At 46.5% G+C, this 14,982-nt stretch overlaps 1 protein-coding gene and 1 pseudogene across 1 annotated transcript; one reads left to right on the top strand and one right to left on the bottom strand.

Moving 5' to 3' along the window:
* Nucleotides 1-927: 927 nt before the first annotated feature.
* LOC100274964 (Plant intracellular Ras-group-related LRR protein 4) lies at nucleotides 928-5,027 on the top strand. The gene is made up of 3 exons (XM_008670882.4): nucleotides 928-2,226; nucleotides 3,132-4,045; nucleotides 4,146-5,027. Exons 1-3 carry the CDS (start codon nucleotides 1,551-1,553, stop codon nucleotides 4,287-4,289), a joined length of 1,734 nt encoding a protein of 577 aa, XP_008669104.1. The 5' UTR covers nucleotides 928-1,550; the 3' UTR covers nucleotides 4,290-5,027.
* A 2,803-nt stretch (nucleotides 5,028-7,830) lies between these two features.
* Nucleotides 7,831-8,960, bottom strand: LOC109941778 (wall-associated receptor kinase 3-like; annotated as a pseudogene).
* Between the last annotated feature and the right edge of the window lie 6,022 nt (nucleotides 8,961-14,982).

Raw genomic sequence — 14,982 nt, 5'->3', positions numbered from 1 at the left:
AGTGCAGGGAGAATTTAATTAATTAATTAATTAATTAATCAACCACCGGGCAGCGCATGAAACCTGGTGGTATCTTGTTCCTCGGACGCCGTTAAACAACGTGCGATTCATGCAAGCTATACTTCTACAGTTCTACTAGTAGCATAGAGACGCCAATCGCCACCAGATCTACAACTAGGGGGCGTTTGGTTACTTGTATGGGTGAGCCTGACTCGTATCTAGTGAGCCTGGCTCAGACTGGACTGGCTGAGTGCATGCAGTATAGCGTGTTTGGTTGTGTGTATGTGGCCAGTCTGGTTCACAAGAGATGTTGTTTGGTTGCTTGCATGAGTACATGGTGCATGAGTTAAAAAAATTGTTAAATAAATTAAAAAATCTATTAATAGACACTAATTATATGGTAAATTGCTTAATAGATACTAATTACATGTTAATATACACTAATTATATATTAATCTTAATCACGTAATTTTTTTATTTGAAATATATATAGTATGAGTGGTCTAGTTTCGTTCGCAAAAATGTCAGGAACGCGGATATGAAATCGGTTCGGTGATTAAATCTTTTAATTAGACGATATAATGAAAAAACCAATTAAAAACGTGTCTCGATATGCGTGCACGAGTAAAGAGCTGGCTGAGCGGAGCCTGGCCGCGCGCGTGCGGCCGCGCGATGTGTTTCTGCCGGGCCTGGCTCGCGGCGCTTTAAGTTCCGTGCTAGCCTGTCTCGTGCGATACAACGAACCAAACAAACAATACTTTTTGCATAGATGCAGCTGCACCACCGGAGAAGGCAACCAAACGCCCCCCTACGGTATCCCGTCCCACGGGCGAACGAAGGCGGTAGCCGAGCAGCGACGATACTGGACGTCACTGGACAGGGACAGCACATCACATCACCCTCTCTGTCTGTCTCTTCCCTTGCCCGAGCAGGCCTCCCGGCTTCATTTCTACCTACGTGACCCCAAGCGCCGAGCCCGCTGATCAATCCATTTCCCATTTCCCCATCCCGAGACCAGGGCCAGGCACGCACCAGGAACCACCCACGGCGGCCACCGCCCCCGCCCACCCGCGCGATCGGTCCGCCCCCTGCGCATTGCGGCAGACCTACCTACCTCGGTGAGCCGTGCCCGTGGGCGAACCACCCCTCCCAATCCCACCTCCTCCCCACCGGACCGGCAATTCGGCGGTGTCCGAGCCGCCCCGTCCGTCCACCCCGCGCTGTTGGATCGGGCCACCGCCGCCGAGAAAAAAAAAGCTGCCTTTTTATCTCCTTCGGCCCGGCGGGCGCGCCGAGCTGTGATCCGGCGCCGCACACCTGGGCTCTGGTGGTTCCGGTTCTTATCCGGAAAGGGGGGGCGGCATCCGAGGCGGGGCGCCACGGGCGCCACGTGACGAGCGGTTGGCGATGGCGACGACGGGCGCGGGAAAGCGCAGCGGCGAGGCCCGCGCGCCGAGGCTTACATAAGGAGGATCCCGACTGCCCGTACCGTACCGTCGCGTGGGAAGGGACCGAGGCGCGGAGATCTGGGCTGTTCCTGAGCCGCCGGGATGGGGACCGCGCTCGACGCGGCGGCCTTCGGGTCGGTGGACGGCGTGGTGGGCGAGATCATGCGGCTGCACCGCGCCCTGCCGGCGCGCCCGGCGCCGGAGGAGGCGGAGGCCGCCGAGGCGCTGGTGCGCGCCGCCGACCGCGAGGAGCGGGCGCGCCTCGACGCCGCCGCGCGCTTGCGCAGGCCGCCCGCCGTGCCCGACGAGCTCTTCGGCGTCGCCCTCGAGATGCACCGCGCGCTCGCCGCCTTCCACTGCCGCGAGCAGAAGCGCGACGCCGCGCGCCTCCTCGAGCTCGACGCGCTCCACGGCCTCTTCGACGACCTCATCCAGCGCGCGTCGCAGTGCGTGCCGTCCAGCTCCGGCTCCAGCTCCACCCGCGCCGCGCCCCGCGTCGCCGCTGCGACCACCGCTGCCGCCTCGTCTTCCTTCGCAGCCGCGTCGTCATCGGCGGTGGCCGCTGACAGCGGCGCTCACCGCTACTCGTCGATGGAACCTAATGGGTTCAGCGCGCCGAGGATGGTGACCGGCATGGGGCGCGTCTCCATGGACGACAGCTACGTCAAGAAGGCCAAGGCCGCAGTGTGGGACGACAGGGTTGTGGCGTCGAGCTCCCATATGCCGCGAGGAGCAGTTTCTGCAAACTCCGTGGCGACTCCTGTGGACGGCGGCTATGGTGAGCCCATTCTACCTTCAACTGCTCTGTTTCCAAATTTGTGATTTCAGTGGAGTGCTTACATGCGCCTTCATGTAAATTGCTGCTACGATTTAGAGCTCTACCGAGTTAAACTTGAAGCATATGCATTGTTCTGTTGTGCAATGTTTTCAGATCGGCGATCAGCTTCTGATCGCCAGAGGACCGATCAGAGCGATTAGAGCGATTAATCGGACGATCAGTCCGATTAATCGGCTTCTGATCGGTTGATCAGAGCTCCTGATCGTCCAGGGCTGGGAAAACCGACCAGAGGTCCAGGCATCAGAAATTCAGCATTCAGCATTCAGATTCAGCAGTTCAGCACTTTAGCTAAACACTAGAAATAATGGGTATAGGCTTAAAGGCAAAGACCCTAGAAATAAAATAGTCTGCTACTGTTATGCTACTAAACTAACAAGGCTCATTGGCTCAATGTAGCCTGCTCTCTTACCATGCCACAGCCACACATTATATATGTTATATAAAGAACCAAAATGAAAAAGTAGCACGAAAGAAATGGGACAGCTTCACAGTTCACAGAAGATGCATGCAGTGAGTGGGCCGAAATGAAGTAACGAAGCAGGCCAAACTGATCGTCCGCGATCTAGTCGGACGACTAATCGCGATTAGTCGTCGACTAATCGGACGATCAGGTTTCTGATCGCCCTGATCGCGTCGGTACTCCTTATCGGATGCGTGATGACGATCAGTCGATTAATCGCCGATTAATCGCGATTAATCGGACGATCAGAAAACACTGAGTGTTGTGTATGAGACAAAATGGAATTTGCTTAGCTATCAACTAGTCCTTGATTTGTGATAATTGCTTGGCCGTTGGAAGTATGTATGTATTTATTGATTCTTTGCTTCATGATTGGCTTTCGCAGGAGATGACAACCAGAAATTGACCCTCATTAAGCTAGCTAGCATGATTGAAGTGGCTGCAAAGAAAGGCGCTCGCGATCTCAACCTGCAAGGCAAACTCATGAACCAGATCGAGTGGCTCCCTGATTCAATTGGAAAGCTCACTGGACTTGTCACCCTTGACATTTCGGAGAATCGGATCTTGGCCTTGCCGGAAGCAATTGGGATGCTTTCTTCTTTGGCCAAGCTTGACCTTCACGCTAACAGAATTGCTCAGCTTCCCGAGTCGATTGGGGATCTTTCCAACCTGATATATCTCGACCTTAGGGGCAATCAGCTTGCATCATTGCCGGCCAGTCTTGGTAGGCTGGTGAAGCTTGAGGAGCTTGATGTGAGTGCAAACCATCTTACCTCACTCCCCGACTCAATAGGAAGCCTTACACGCCTGAAGAAGTTGATCGCCGAGACAAACGACCTTGATGAGCTGCCATACACTATCGGCAATTGTGTGTCACTGGTGGAACTGCGGGTAGGATACAACCACCTCAAGGCCCTCCCGGAGGCCGTCGGAAAGCTAGAGTCTCTGGAGGTCCTCTCTGTGCGATACAACACTATTAGGGGCCTTCCAACAACAATGGCATCTCTCACAAAGCTGAAGGAGGTTGATGCAAGTTTTAATGAGCTCGAGTCTATTCCCGAGAACTTCTGCTTCGTCACTTCTCTTATCAAACTAAACGTCGGGAATAATTTCGCTGACCTGCAATCCCTGCCTCGTTCCATTGGCAACCTTGAGATGCTGGAAGAGTTGGATATAAGCAACAATCAGATTAGGGTGCTTCCTGATTCTTTTGGAAACCTGCAGCGTCTCCGTGTGCTCCGCGCAGAAGAGAACCCTCTCCAAGTGCCACCAAGAGATGTAGCTTTAAAGGGAGCTCAGGTGATATTCTTTGCTTTTCTTGAACTTACTATACATATGCTAGTGACCATCTGTGGCGAGTTTTGTTCATTATTGTTTGTCCCTTTCTCTTCTTTCGTAGGCCGCTGTTCAATACATGGCTGAATATGTTGCCAAGAAAGCCACAAGGTCACAACCGATGAAGACAAAGAAGACCTGGGCTCAGTTCTGCTTTTTCTCCCGGCCTAACAAAAGAAAGCACGACCGAATAGACACCGCGTCGTGATTCACTGTGAGACTGATGAACATTAAGCTGCTGTTTCCTCAACTCTACACTTCTGAAGAGAACTATCGGGTGCATCGCCTTCGATCGCTACCATTGTGTTGTATGGGTCAACAAGATGTGATGCCCAGAAGCTTTTCCTTGGACAATGCTGCAGCCTGCAGCTTCTAACCTGTAGAACCAAGATGGTCAGGTTTCACCGAACCTACTCACTCTTGTTTCCACCAGGCCAACTCAACTCTGAATGACCGCTGGAAGAGTCCAAGTCTTACTTCAGCTTAAGAATCTAGAAGTGGTTTAGTCTCTCGGCCTTTTTCGTATGATCGAGAGCAGCTGAGAAGAGAACTGGAAGATTGCTGAAGTTCGGTTTGCCCTGCAGTGCAACTTGTCAATATTATACGTAATATACATGCATCCGGTGAAACTAAGACCTTGGTTATTACTAGGATTTGCTTTCAGAGATCATTTTTATTTCTCTATATTTGAGCGTATGTTCTTTGAAACTTCTAAGTTAGAACTAAAATCCTGCAAGATACCAGATGTGCTGGATTGAAAACGACTGCAGTCGAATCCTTTTTGTGTGGCTTAATATTTATTTAGTGCATTCTGAGAAGTTTCTGTTGTAACTAGTGTACTAGAATCTTTCTGAAGAGATTCATAAAACACAGTATTTTGCATGTTTTTCTCTGATAAATTGTAACGTGGGCTATTACAAGCAGCTACTCGGAGCATTTCAGGAAATTTCTTGTTTTCTGTGTATTTTTGTATGAAAATGGACTGAGTCGCGTGGAATTCATATTCAATTTATACGAAAACTGGACGTTTCAAGGTGATCTAGTTAACATATCCAACATTAGGTTTCAGACGGTTCGGTGTGGATGGCATATGAATATGATCCGGTGTTTGTGCAATCCGACATCTGAAGGACACAGCACATGGCATCGTTAAGTTCGTTCAGTAACTTTCGGAGCCGGAACCGGACAGCAAAGAGGGGCAGAGCCGCAGAGGGCTCGATCCCTCAAGTGACCCGCAGGGATCTTGTGTCTTGAATCATCCGGACCCCTTCAAGTTTGCAACATCAGTGAGCAGTGGCGTGGCCCCACCGGTGAACCGGCCACCTGATGATGCTTTCGTCCAGGACGCAGCAGCCACTGCTCATCCCTCCTGTTCACGACGGCGACATCTTCGTGGAGACGAGAGGACACGGAAGCTTGCAAAGCCTTGCCTTTGCATGCCAGCTGCGTCCCACACAGATCCATGCATGTCGGCTCTGTTTCCTTGAGGCCTTGTTTGTTTGTGTCGGATTGTACTCGGAATCGTTCCGGCTAATCAAAGTTTATATAAATTAGAGAAGCAATCCGGTTAGGAATCGTTCCGACCCATCAATCCGATACAAACGAACAAGGCCTGATTGGTCCTGACCTGATTTTTTAGCGCCATGGATCTGGCTGGCTGTGGCCCCCAACATTATAGTTTGCTGGTGGGCTTACGGAATTCTGGCAGGAATTGTAATCTAAGCAATGGCCAGTAATCCTGAAAGTCGCCATAGATTTGAGCTTTGCTTGTTCGGTTAGCTCTCAATCCATGTGGATTGAGTGAGATTGGATGAGTTTAAATCCCAAACAAGTCAAACTTCTTAATTTTTTCCAATCTCATCCAATCCATATGTATTGGTAATAACCGAACAAGGCCTTAGCAAGTCCAAAAGAAGGTAGGAGTTGTTGGAAAAACAACCAGAAGGTTCACCGGCTTCTTATCTCTATAGATTATAACCGCAACAGTCCGAACCGGCTTCTTATCTCTATGGATTATAACCGCAACAGTCCGAACCGGCTTCTTATCTCTATGGATTATAATTGCAACAGTCCGAACGGCTTTAATCCAGCCGCATCCATACGAGTTTCAGCAGTTCTGCTTTCTCGAGAAAAACAAACAAACTCCACATTATTACAGGACTAGGCTACACTTATTAGGACATGTACAACTCTGGCACATCTGCACGGTACTCCAAGCAATATAATATAATGGATGTGTCTAAAATCTGTCTTACTATATCCATTACCCCAATCAGAACATTTAATAAATTAAATTGACCAATCGGCTAGTGCGCTGTCTCGAGCATAGAGCCAGTACACAGTGTCTTCATCAAAATACGTGTCTTGAGTTTTTTTACATTTACTCCCTTAGACATATTCGAAGACACTATACATGCCCTTACAAGAACTCCACACACAAACATTCAAATAAACTTAAACTTGAAAATTCATATAGGATATGATGCTGACAACAAGATTTCCTCTTCCATAGTGTATTGTGAGAGCACCTAGAGGGGGGTGAATAGGTGATCCCGTAAAAATCAACTTTAAACAAGACAAACTTAGTTTATAATAAATGTTAGTAGGATTAAAACCAAGTTGATATGAATAGAGACAAAGAGAAAAGAACTCTTCACTTGATTGTTACTTTAAGATATGTATTAAACTTATGAACAATAGTGCAAGTGAATATGTGAAAACTCTATGCAAGAAAATAATCACAGTAGAAAGATGCACAAGTGACACAGTGCTTTTATCCCGTGGTTCGGACAATGCCTACTCCACGTTGTGGTGACCTCCTTCGGTAAAGGATTGCACTCAATCCATCTCAAGTGATCCAAAGATCAAACTTGAGTACCACAGTTTTCTCCCTTTTCTCAAGAATTCCCTTTGTGAGGAATCTCCACAAGTTGGAGTCTCTCACCCTTACAATATTGATCACAAGTAAGCCACAAGAGTAAGGGAGGGAATAGAAACACACACAAGAGCGAGAGTTGTAGCAACAACACGCACACAAGACAAGAACGAGCACACGAAATAGCACACAACGGAGTTACAGCTCAAAGAAGTGCTTGAATCTCTATCATAGTGAACCAAATCCATGTTTGCGAAGTCCCGACGTTGTAGAATGTTCAATGGGTGCTTGGTGTACTGCTCCATGTGCCTAGAGGTCCCTTTTATAGCCCTAAGGCAGCTAGGAGCCGTTTGAGTTCCATTTGAAAGGCTATGGTTGCCTTCTGTCCATGGGCACCACCGGACAATGAACAGTGCGCGATTCCCTTCCTTGTTTGGCGAAGCCGACCGTTGCAGCCACCGGCCCCGTGGCACATCGGACAGTCCGGTGCGACCTGGTGACTATTGGCGAAGTCCATGTGTCGCCCGCTGATCACGTGGCCGACCGTTGGCGTGGGCGCGGCTGACACACCAGATAGTCCGATGAATTTTAGCCATGATGCCCTCAACTTTTGCCGAGAGCGGCCAGTTCGCCGGGGTGCCAGCCTGGGCACCAGACACTGTCCGGTGCACATCGGACAGTCCGGTGCACCGCAGGCTGGTGCAAGTCTGGCTTGCCTTAGCCAAACATCTCCAATTTGATTTCTCTCACTTTGAGAAGGTTCCTAGCACTTAGTATAATAATGTTAGTACCAAAAACATATTACTAAGGCTAGAATCATACCTTGCTTTTCCATTTGCATCTCTTTAACTCTTAGCTCAATAAAGTCATAACTCTATGTGTTGAGCATCTAATCACCAAAACAATATAGAAATAGTCTGAGGGCACATTTCCCTTTCATATTGCCGGCTTGCTTCATTGCCAACCAATTCAATTGTCTTGATGTGACCCCTTATTCGATTAGTATGGTATCTCCTAGACGATTTATTGAACGGAAGTTGCCTCTTTTTAAAAATTAAATTCTCAAGTATCATATCCACTTATCTCATTAGTGGCCACTCTTCTCCCCTCAATTTGGTACACGATGTGGCAAGTCTGGCTACATCTAGGATTTCTCCATCCTCTCTTCCATAACCTGAGCATCTATTATGTCATATGGTCTGCCTTCTATGAGTAGTGATGTAAAATGTGTAACAAGATAAGCACTGTTGTCAGACCGATAGAAAAATGGTTTTCTTCTTGTTAGCAATTCTACAAGAACAACACCAAAACTATAAACATCGCTCTTATTAGTTAACATGTTTTATAGTACATGGGATCTAAGTAACCAATTGTTCCTTGAATGGCCGCAGCCACTCCGGTTTGATCAATTCTGATGTACCTTGAAGCACTAAAATCCGGTACCTTTGCCGTTAAATTGTCATCAAGTATGTTCATGATTTTAATATCTCTATGGCAAAATGGCATTGATGCAACATAATGTAGGTAGGATAGTGCTCGAGAAACTTCAAGTGCAATTCTCAGTCCATTAGCCCATGATAATGATATTGGTCCTTCAACATGAAGATGATGATAAAGGGTTCCATTTGAAATGAACTCATAAATTAGGAGTGGAACTTCTATCTCAAGGCAACATCCTAAGAGCTTAACCACATTTCTATGGTTCACTTGAGAAAGAACAACAACTTCATTTATGAATTCATTGATTTCTCTTTGTACTACAATCTTCGATTTCTTAATTGCCACAACATTGAGATCTAGATTCCCTTTAAAACCAGTACCGTTCCCTCCACCACCAATCACACGCTCTCTATCAAAATTGTTTGTAGCTTTCTCCAACCCCCTTAAGGTAATAATCATCCTCTCACTGATGTTTGCATTTTGTGATATCCGTTGTTGTAACAATCAACCATGATTTTGCTTGAAAGTTTTTTCTTTAATTTTTCTTGTCTTGATCTTACGCATTATGGAGGGACCGATGAGTGCTAGAACCAAGAAACATATGCCAGCCTACTCCAAGCCCAATACTTAAACCTGAAGTGTAAAATGATGGATCAAAATTCTTGAAGTTTGATTAGAAAAAACATTATTAATTCCATTTCAAGGTAAGTTCTCTAACTTTGATCAAATTTATAGGAAAATATAGTAACATATAAAATGTCAGATACATTAACTACCAAGACATGTTTCATTGTTGACTAATGAAATTAATTTTATATTATATGTTTGTGTACAATCTGAATAAATTTTACTTAGGATAAAACTAAAATTCATTGCTTTACAGCAAAAAAGGAGTAAACATGGTGGACATAGTGGCTTGTTACCTGCAGATGAATCATCGACACATCTCCCATCCATCATAGGGTTTCCATAGGTCCCATGTTGACTAACCTGAGAATTGACAGTGCATAAGACAGTCCCTAAGGACTATTATATATATATAGGCAGTGGGTCTGGGCCTAATGGGCCTTAACACCCCTCCTCAAACTCAAGGTGGAAATGGAGGATCTGAAGCTTTGAGTTTGATCAAGTGAAACTGATGTTGTGCTCTTGTTTGTGCTTTGGTGAAGAAATCTACCAACTGAGATTCCGAGGGCACATATTTAAGATCAATAGTCTTCTGCTGACAATGAGATCGAGTAAAGGATGCATCGACACCAATGTGTTTAGTAAGTTCATGCTTCACTGGATCATGAGAAATCTGTATAGCACTCATATTATCACATAACAAAGGTGTAGAAGTGTCATAAGAGACACCAAGATCATTCAAGAGCCAGCGCAACCAAATAATTTCAGAAGTGGTAGTAGCAAGAGCCCAGAGCTCGGCTTCAGCACTAGAACGAGATATGGCCGTTTGCTTCTTGGATTTCCAGGCAATAGGTGAGGATCCAAGAAGAATACAGTAAACTGTAGTAGAAGAACGATCAACAGAATCACTTGCCCATGTGGCATCGGAATAAGCATGAAGCTGAAGTGGGCTATCAGAGGCATAGAGTAAACATCTTGATCTTGTCCCGCGTAAGTATCTAAGCACACGAAGCAAATGACCATAATGAATTGAGGTCGGTGTGGATACAAATTGGCTCAAAATATGAACAGCATGAGCAATATCAGGTCTGGTGATGGTGAGATACACAAGGCTACCCACAATATGGCGATATCGAATTGGGTCTGCTAGTGGTGTACCATCCTTCGGACGAAGTTGTAAATGAATATCCATTGGTGTCGCAACTGTGCGTGTATCAGTAAGTCCAGAGCGATCAAGAAGATCTTGTATATATTTGGACTGAGATAGGTAAAATCCTTTTGGAGTCTGCTGAACTTCAATGCCCAAGAAATAGCTAAGAGGACCCAAATCAGACATCTGAAATTCCTTACTAAGATGCTTCTTTACATGAGAAATATGGTCTGAGCTGTCACCTGTAATCAGCATATTATCCACCTATAATAAAAGTAAAGTGCGGCCTTTTGGAGACATGAACAAACAAAGCAGGACCATGTTCACTTGAAGAAAAACCAGTAGCTGTGATGACAGAGATGAATCTCTGAAACCAAGCACGAGGCGCTTGTTTCAGACCATACAATGCGCGACGAAGACGACAAACATGCGCTGCGGGGGAATTAACCCCCGGAGGAGGATGCATGTCACACCCGGATTTCGAGGCACCAAGACCCGGGCGCGAACATCATCACCAGGTGTGCTGGGACCAAGTCTCACACATATGATGAATCATGGCACAGGATCGAATGTCACATTTTACTATATAACAGGAGTTCTATAAAAAATAAATAAATATTTACATTATAAGGAGACAACGGTCCAGCAACCCAAAGTTGACTGGGAGACGACGGCCTAGATCTCTCACGAACTCATCGCAGCATCCTCCTTGCGCCTCATCCTGCGGTACCTGTTCTTGACCTGTGGGGGGGTGTGAGACAGCAAGAGTGAGCTCACATACGTTCATCGCTCAACAAGTTGTGGGGAATAATGTGCATGAACTCGCCAAAGGTGGGAGCTCACGTGAAGTGTAAGGCTTACCAAAGAGGATGGTTAGAGCTGAGCATTGCTTTTAAAGTTGATCAAAATTTTATTAGCAGTTACTAAGTATAAGTAAATACCAACCCAATTAAGTAGTAGAACAAAAATAATATCATCACCTGCGATGCAATGCATATGACAAATTGAATTTAGTTCCATAAATTAATCATCAGAGAGTCCTGAGCTGCTCATGACCGTGAGCTCGGCTAGTATACTAGTTTTACACTCTGCAGAGGTGGTACCCTTTACCCACAAGTCATGTTACCCATTTGCCAAGGGATCGCGACTTCCCATACACCTCTACCGAGGAGGCGAGGCAGGGTAACACTACGAGGCCTTTACAAAGTTCCACTAGCTTCAGAAAACCCGCTACAGTTTATAGGAAGCTCCAATGCAGGGTTCTTGCCTGACCGCCATCGCAGCTGAAAGGGAATTAGGCTTACACCTAGTTCCTAAATAATTTTGGTGGTTGAATTGCCCAACACAAACAATTGGACTAACTAGTTTGATCTAGTGAATAAGTTATACAGGTGTCAAAGGTTCACAACAAGCCAATTAAAAGACCAAAGTTGGGTTCAAAATAGAGAGCTAAAGGCATCCCGAGAGTCTCCCTAGTCTGGCGCACCGGACTGTCCGGTGGCGCACCGGACAGTGTCCGGTGCACCAGGGGACCGCGCGCAGAACTCCTCAGCCTCGGGAATTTTCAGAAGCCGGCGTGCTATAATTCACCGGACTGTCCGGTGTACACCGGACAGTGTCCGGTGCTCCAAGAAGACGCGGCTCTGGAACTTGGCAGCCTCGGGAAATCATAACGGCTGCTCCGCTATAATTCACCGGACATGTCCGGTGTACACCGGACTGTCCGGTGTAACAGCGGGGCAACGGCTACTTCGCGCCAACGGTCGCCTGCAACAGCAATTAATGCGCGCCAGAGCGCGCAGGCGTCAGGCACGCCCATGCTGGCGCACCGGACACTCTACAGTACATGTCCGGTGCACCACCGGACATCCAAGCGGGCCCAGAAGTCAGAACTCCAACGGTCAAATTGTAACGGCTCTGGTGACGTGGCTGGGGCACCGAACTGTCCGGTGCACACCAGACTGTCCGGTGCACCATCGAACAGACAGCCTCCACCAAACGGCTAGTTTGGTGGTTGGGGCTATAAATACCCCTAACCACCCCACATTCAAGTCATCCAAGTTTTCCACCTTCCAACCACTATACAAGAGCTAGCATTCATTGCAAAGCACACCAAAAGAGATCAAATCCTCTCCCAACTCCACACAAACCCTTAGTGACTAGAGAGAGTGATTTGTAGTGTTCATTTGAGCTATTGCGCTTGGATCGCTTCTTTTCTTTGGCATTCTTTCTTGTGATCAATCACTCACTTGTAATTGAGGCAAGAGACACCAATTGTGTGGTGGTCCTTGCGGGAAGTTTGTTTCCCAAGTGATTTGAGAAGAGAAGCTCACTCGGTCCGAGGGACCGTTTGAGAGAGGGAAGGGTTGAAAGAGACCCGGCCTTTGTGGCCTCCTCAACGGGGAGTAGGTTTGCGAGAACCGAACCTCGGTAAAACAAATCCACGTGTCACACTCCTTATTCGCTTGCGATTTGTTTTGCACCCTCTCTCGCAGACTCAATTATTATTTCTAACGCTAACCCATCTTGTAGTTGTGATTATTTTTGAGAATTTCAGTTTCGCCCTATTCATCCCCCCTCTAGGCGACTTTCAATTGGTATCAGAGCCCGGTGCTTCATTAGAGCCTAACCGCTCGAAGTGATGTCGGGAGATCACACCAAGAGGGAGATGGAGACCGGCGACAAGCCCACTACAAGCCAAGGGAGCACTTCATCAGAAGAGTCCCGCACCAAGAGGAAGGAAAAGAAGAAGGACTCCTCCAAACGGAAGGAGAAAGGATCTTCTTATTCTCACCACAAAGAGAAGAAGGAAAAATCTTCTTCCCACAAGTCGTATCAGAAAGGCGACAAGCACAAGAGGATGAGGAAAGTGGTCTACTACGAGACCGACACTTCATCAACATCAACCTCCGACTCCGATGCGCCGTCCGTAACTTCTAAGCGCCAAGAGCGCAAGAAGTTTAGTAAGATCCCCTTACACTATCCTCGTACACCTAGACATACTCCATTACTTTCCGTTCCATTAGGCAAACCGCCAACCTTTGATGGCGAAGATTATGCTAGGTGGAGTGATCTAATGAAATTTAATCTAACCTCACTCCACAAAAGTATATGGAATGTTGTTGAGTTTGGAGCACAGGTACCATCCATAGGGGATGAAGACTATGATACGGACGAGGTGGCCCAAATCGAGCACTTCAACTCTCAAGCTACAACCATACTCCTTGCGTCTCTAAGTAAGGAGGAATACAACAAGGTGCAAGGGTTGAAGAATGCAAAGGAGATTTGGGACCTACTCAAGACTGAGCACGAGGGTGATGAACTCACCAAGATCACCAAGCGGGAAACGATCGAGGGGGAGCTCGGTCGCTTCCGTCTTCGCCAAGGGGAGGAGCCACAAGATATGTACAACCGGCTCAAAACCTTGGTGAACCAAGTGCGCAACCTCGGGAGCAAGAAGTGGGACGACCACGAGGTGGTTAAGGTTATTTTGAGATCACTCATTTTCCTTAACCCTACTCAAGTTCAATTAATTCGTGGTAATCCTAGATATACACTAATGATTCCTGAGGAAGTAATCGAGAATTTTGTGAGCTTTGAATGTATGATTAAAGGCTCAAAGAAGATCAACGAGCTTGATGAGCCCTCCACGTTCGAGGCACAACTGTGGCATTTAAGGCGACGGAGGAGAAGAAGGAGGAGTCTACACCGAGTAGACAACCAATTGACGCCTCCAAGCTCGACAATGAGGAGATGGCTTTAATCATCAAAAGCTTTCGCCAAATCCTCAAGCAACGGAAGGGGAAGGACTACAAATCCCGTTCCAAGAAGGTTTGCTACAAGTGTGGTAAGCCCGGTCACTTTATTGCTAAATGTCCACTGTCAAGTGACAGTGACAGGGATAACGACAAGAAGGGTAAGAGGAGAGAAAAGAAGAGGTACCACAAGAAGAGGGGCGGCGATGCCCACGTGTGTCACGAGTGGAACTCCGACGAGAGCTCCACCGACTCCTCCTCCGACGACGAGGACGCCGCCAACATCGCCGTCACCAAGGGACTCCTCTTCCCCAACGTTGGCCACAAATGTCTCATGGCAAAGGACGGCAAAAAGAAGAAGGTTAAATCCAAATCCTCCACTAAATATGAGTCTTCTAGTGATGATAATGCTAGTGATGAAGAGGATAACTTGCGTACCCTTTTTGCCAACCTTAACATGGAACAAAAAGAAAAGTTAAATGAATTGATTAGTGCTATTCATGAAAAAGATGACCTTTTGGATTCCCAAGAGGATTTTCTAATTAAAGAAAACAAGAAACATGTTAAGGTTAAGAATGCTTATGCTCTAGAGGTAGAAAAATGTGACAAATTATCTAGTGAGCTAAGCACATGCCATGACACTATTGCCAACCTTAGAAATGAAAATGCTAAATTAATTGCTAAGGTTGATTCTCATGTTTGTATTGATTCAACTTCCAATTCTAGAAATGATAATGTTGATTTGGTTGCTAGGATTGATGAGTTGAATGTTTCTCTTGCTAGTCTTAGAGATGAAAATGAGAAATTGTTTGCTAAGGCTAAAGAATTAGATGCTTGCAATGTTACAATTTCCAATCTTAGAGATAACAATGAAATTTTGCGTGCTAAGATTGTTGAACTTAATTCTTGCAAACCATCTACATCTACTATTGAGCATGTGTCTATTTGTGATAGATGTAGAGATGTTGATATCAATGCTATTCATGATCACATGGTATTAATTAAACAACAAAATGATCATATAGCAAAATTAGATGCAAAAATTGCCGAGCAT

This window comes from Zea mays, chromosome 1 (genome assembly GCF_902167145.1).
Source record: "Zea mays cultivar B73 chromosome 1, Zm-B73-REFERENCE-NAM-5.0, whole genome shotgun sequence".
NCBI lineage: Eukaryota > Viridiplantae > Streptophyta > Magnoliopsida > Poales > Poaceae > Zea > Zea mays.
Note: the sequence above shows the minus strand (reverse complement) of the source record. Positions and strands in the feature narration are given on the sequence as shown.

Excerpts from the sequence above, each read along its gene's own strand:
- LOC100274964 (XM_008670882.4), top strand. The coding sequence starts at position 1,551 with ATGGGGACCGCGCTCGACGCGGCGGCCTTCGGGTCGGTGGACGGCGTG. Across the intron at positions 2,227-3,131 it reads TCCTGTGGACGGCGGCTATG|GAGATGACAACCAGAAATTG; the intron begins GTGAGCCCATTC and ends TGGCTTTCGCAG. Across the intron at positions 4,046-4,145 it reads TAGCTTTAAAGGGAGCTCAG|GCCGCTGTTCAATACATGGC; the intron begins GTGATATTCTTT and ends CTTCTTTCGTAG.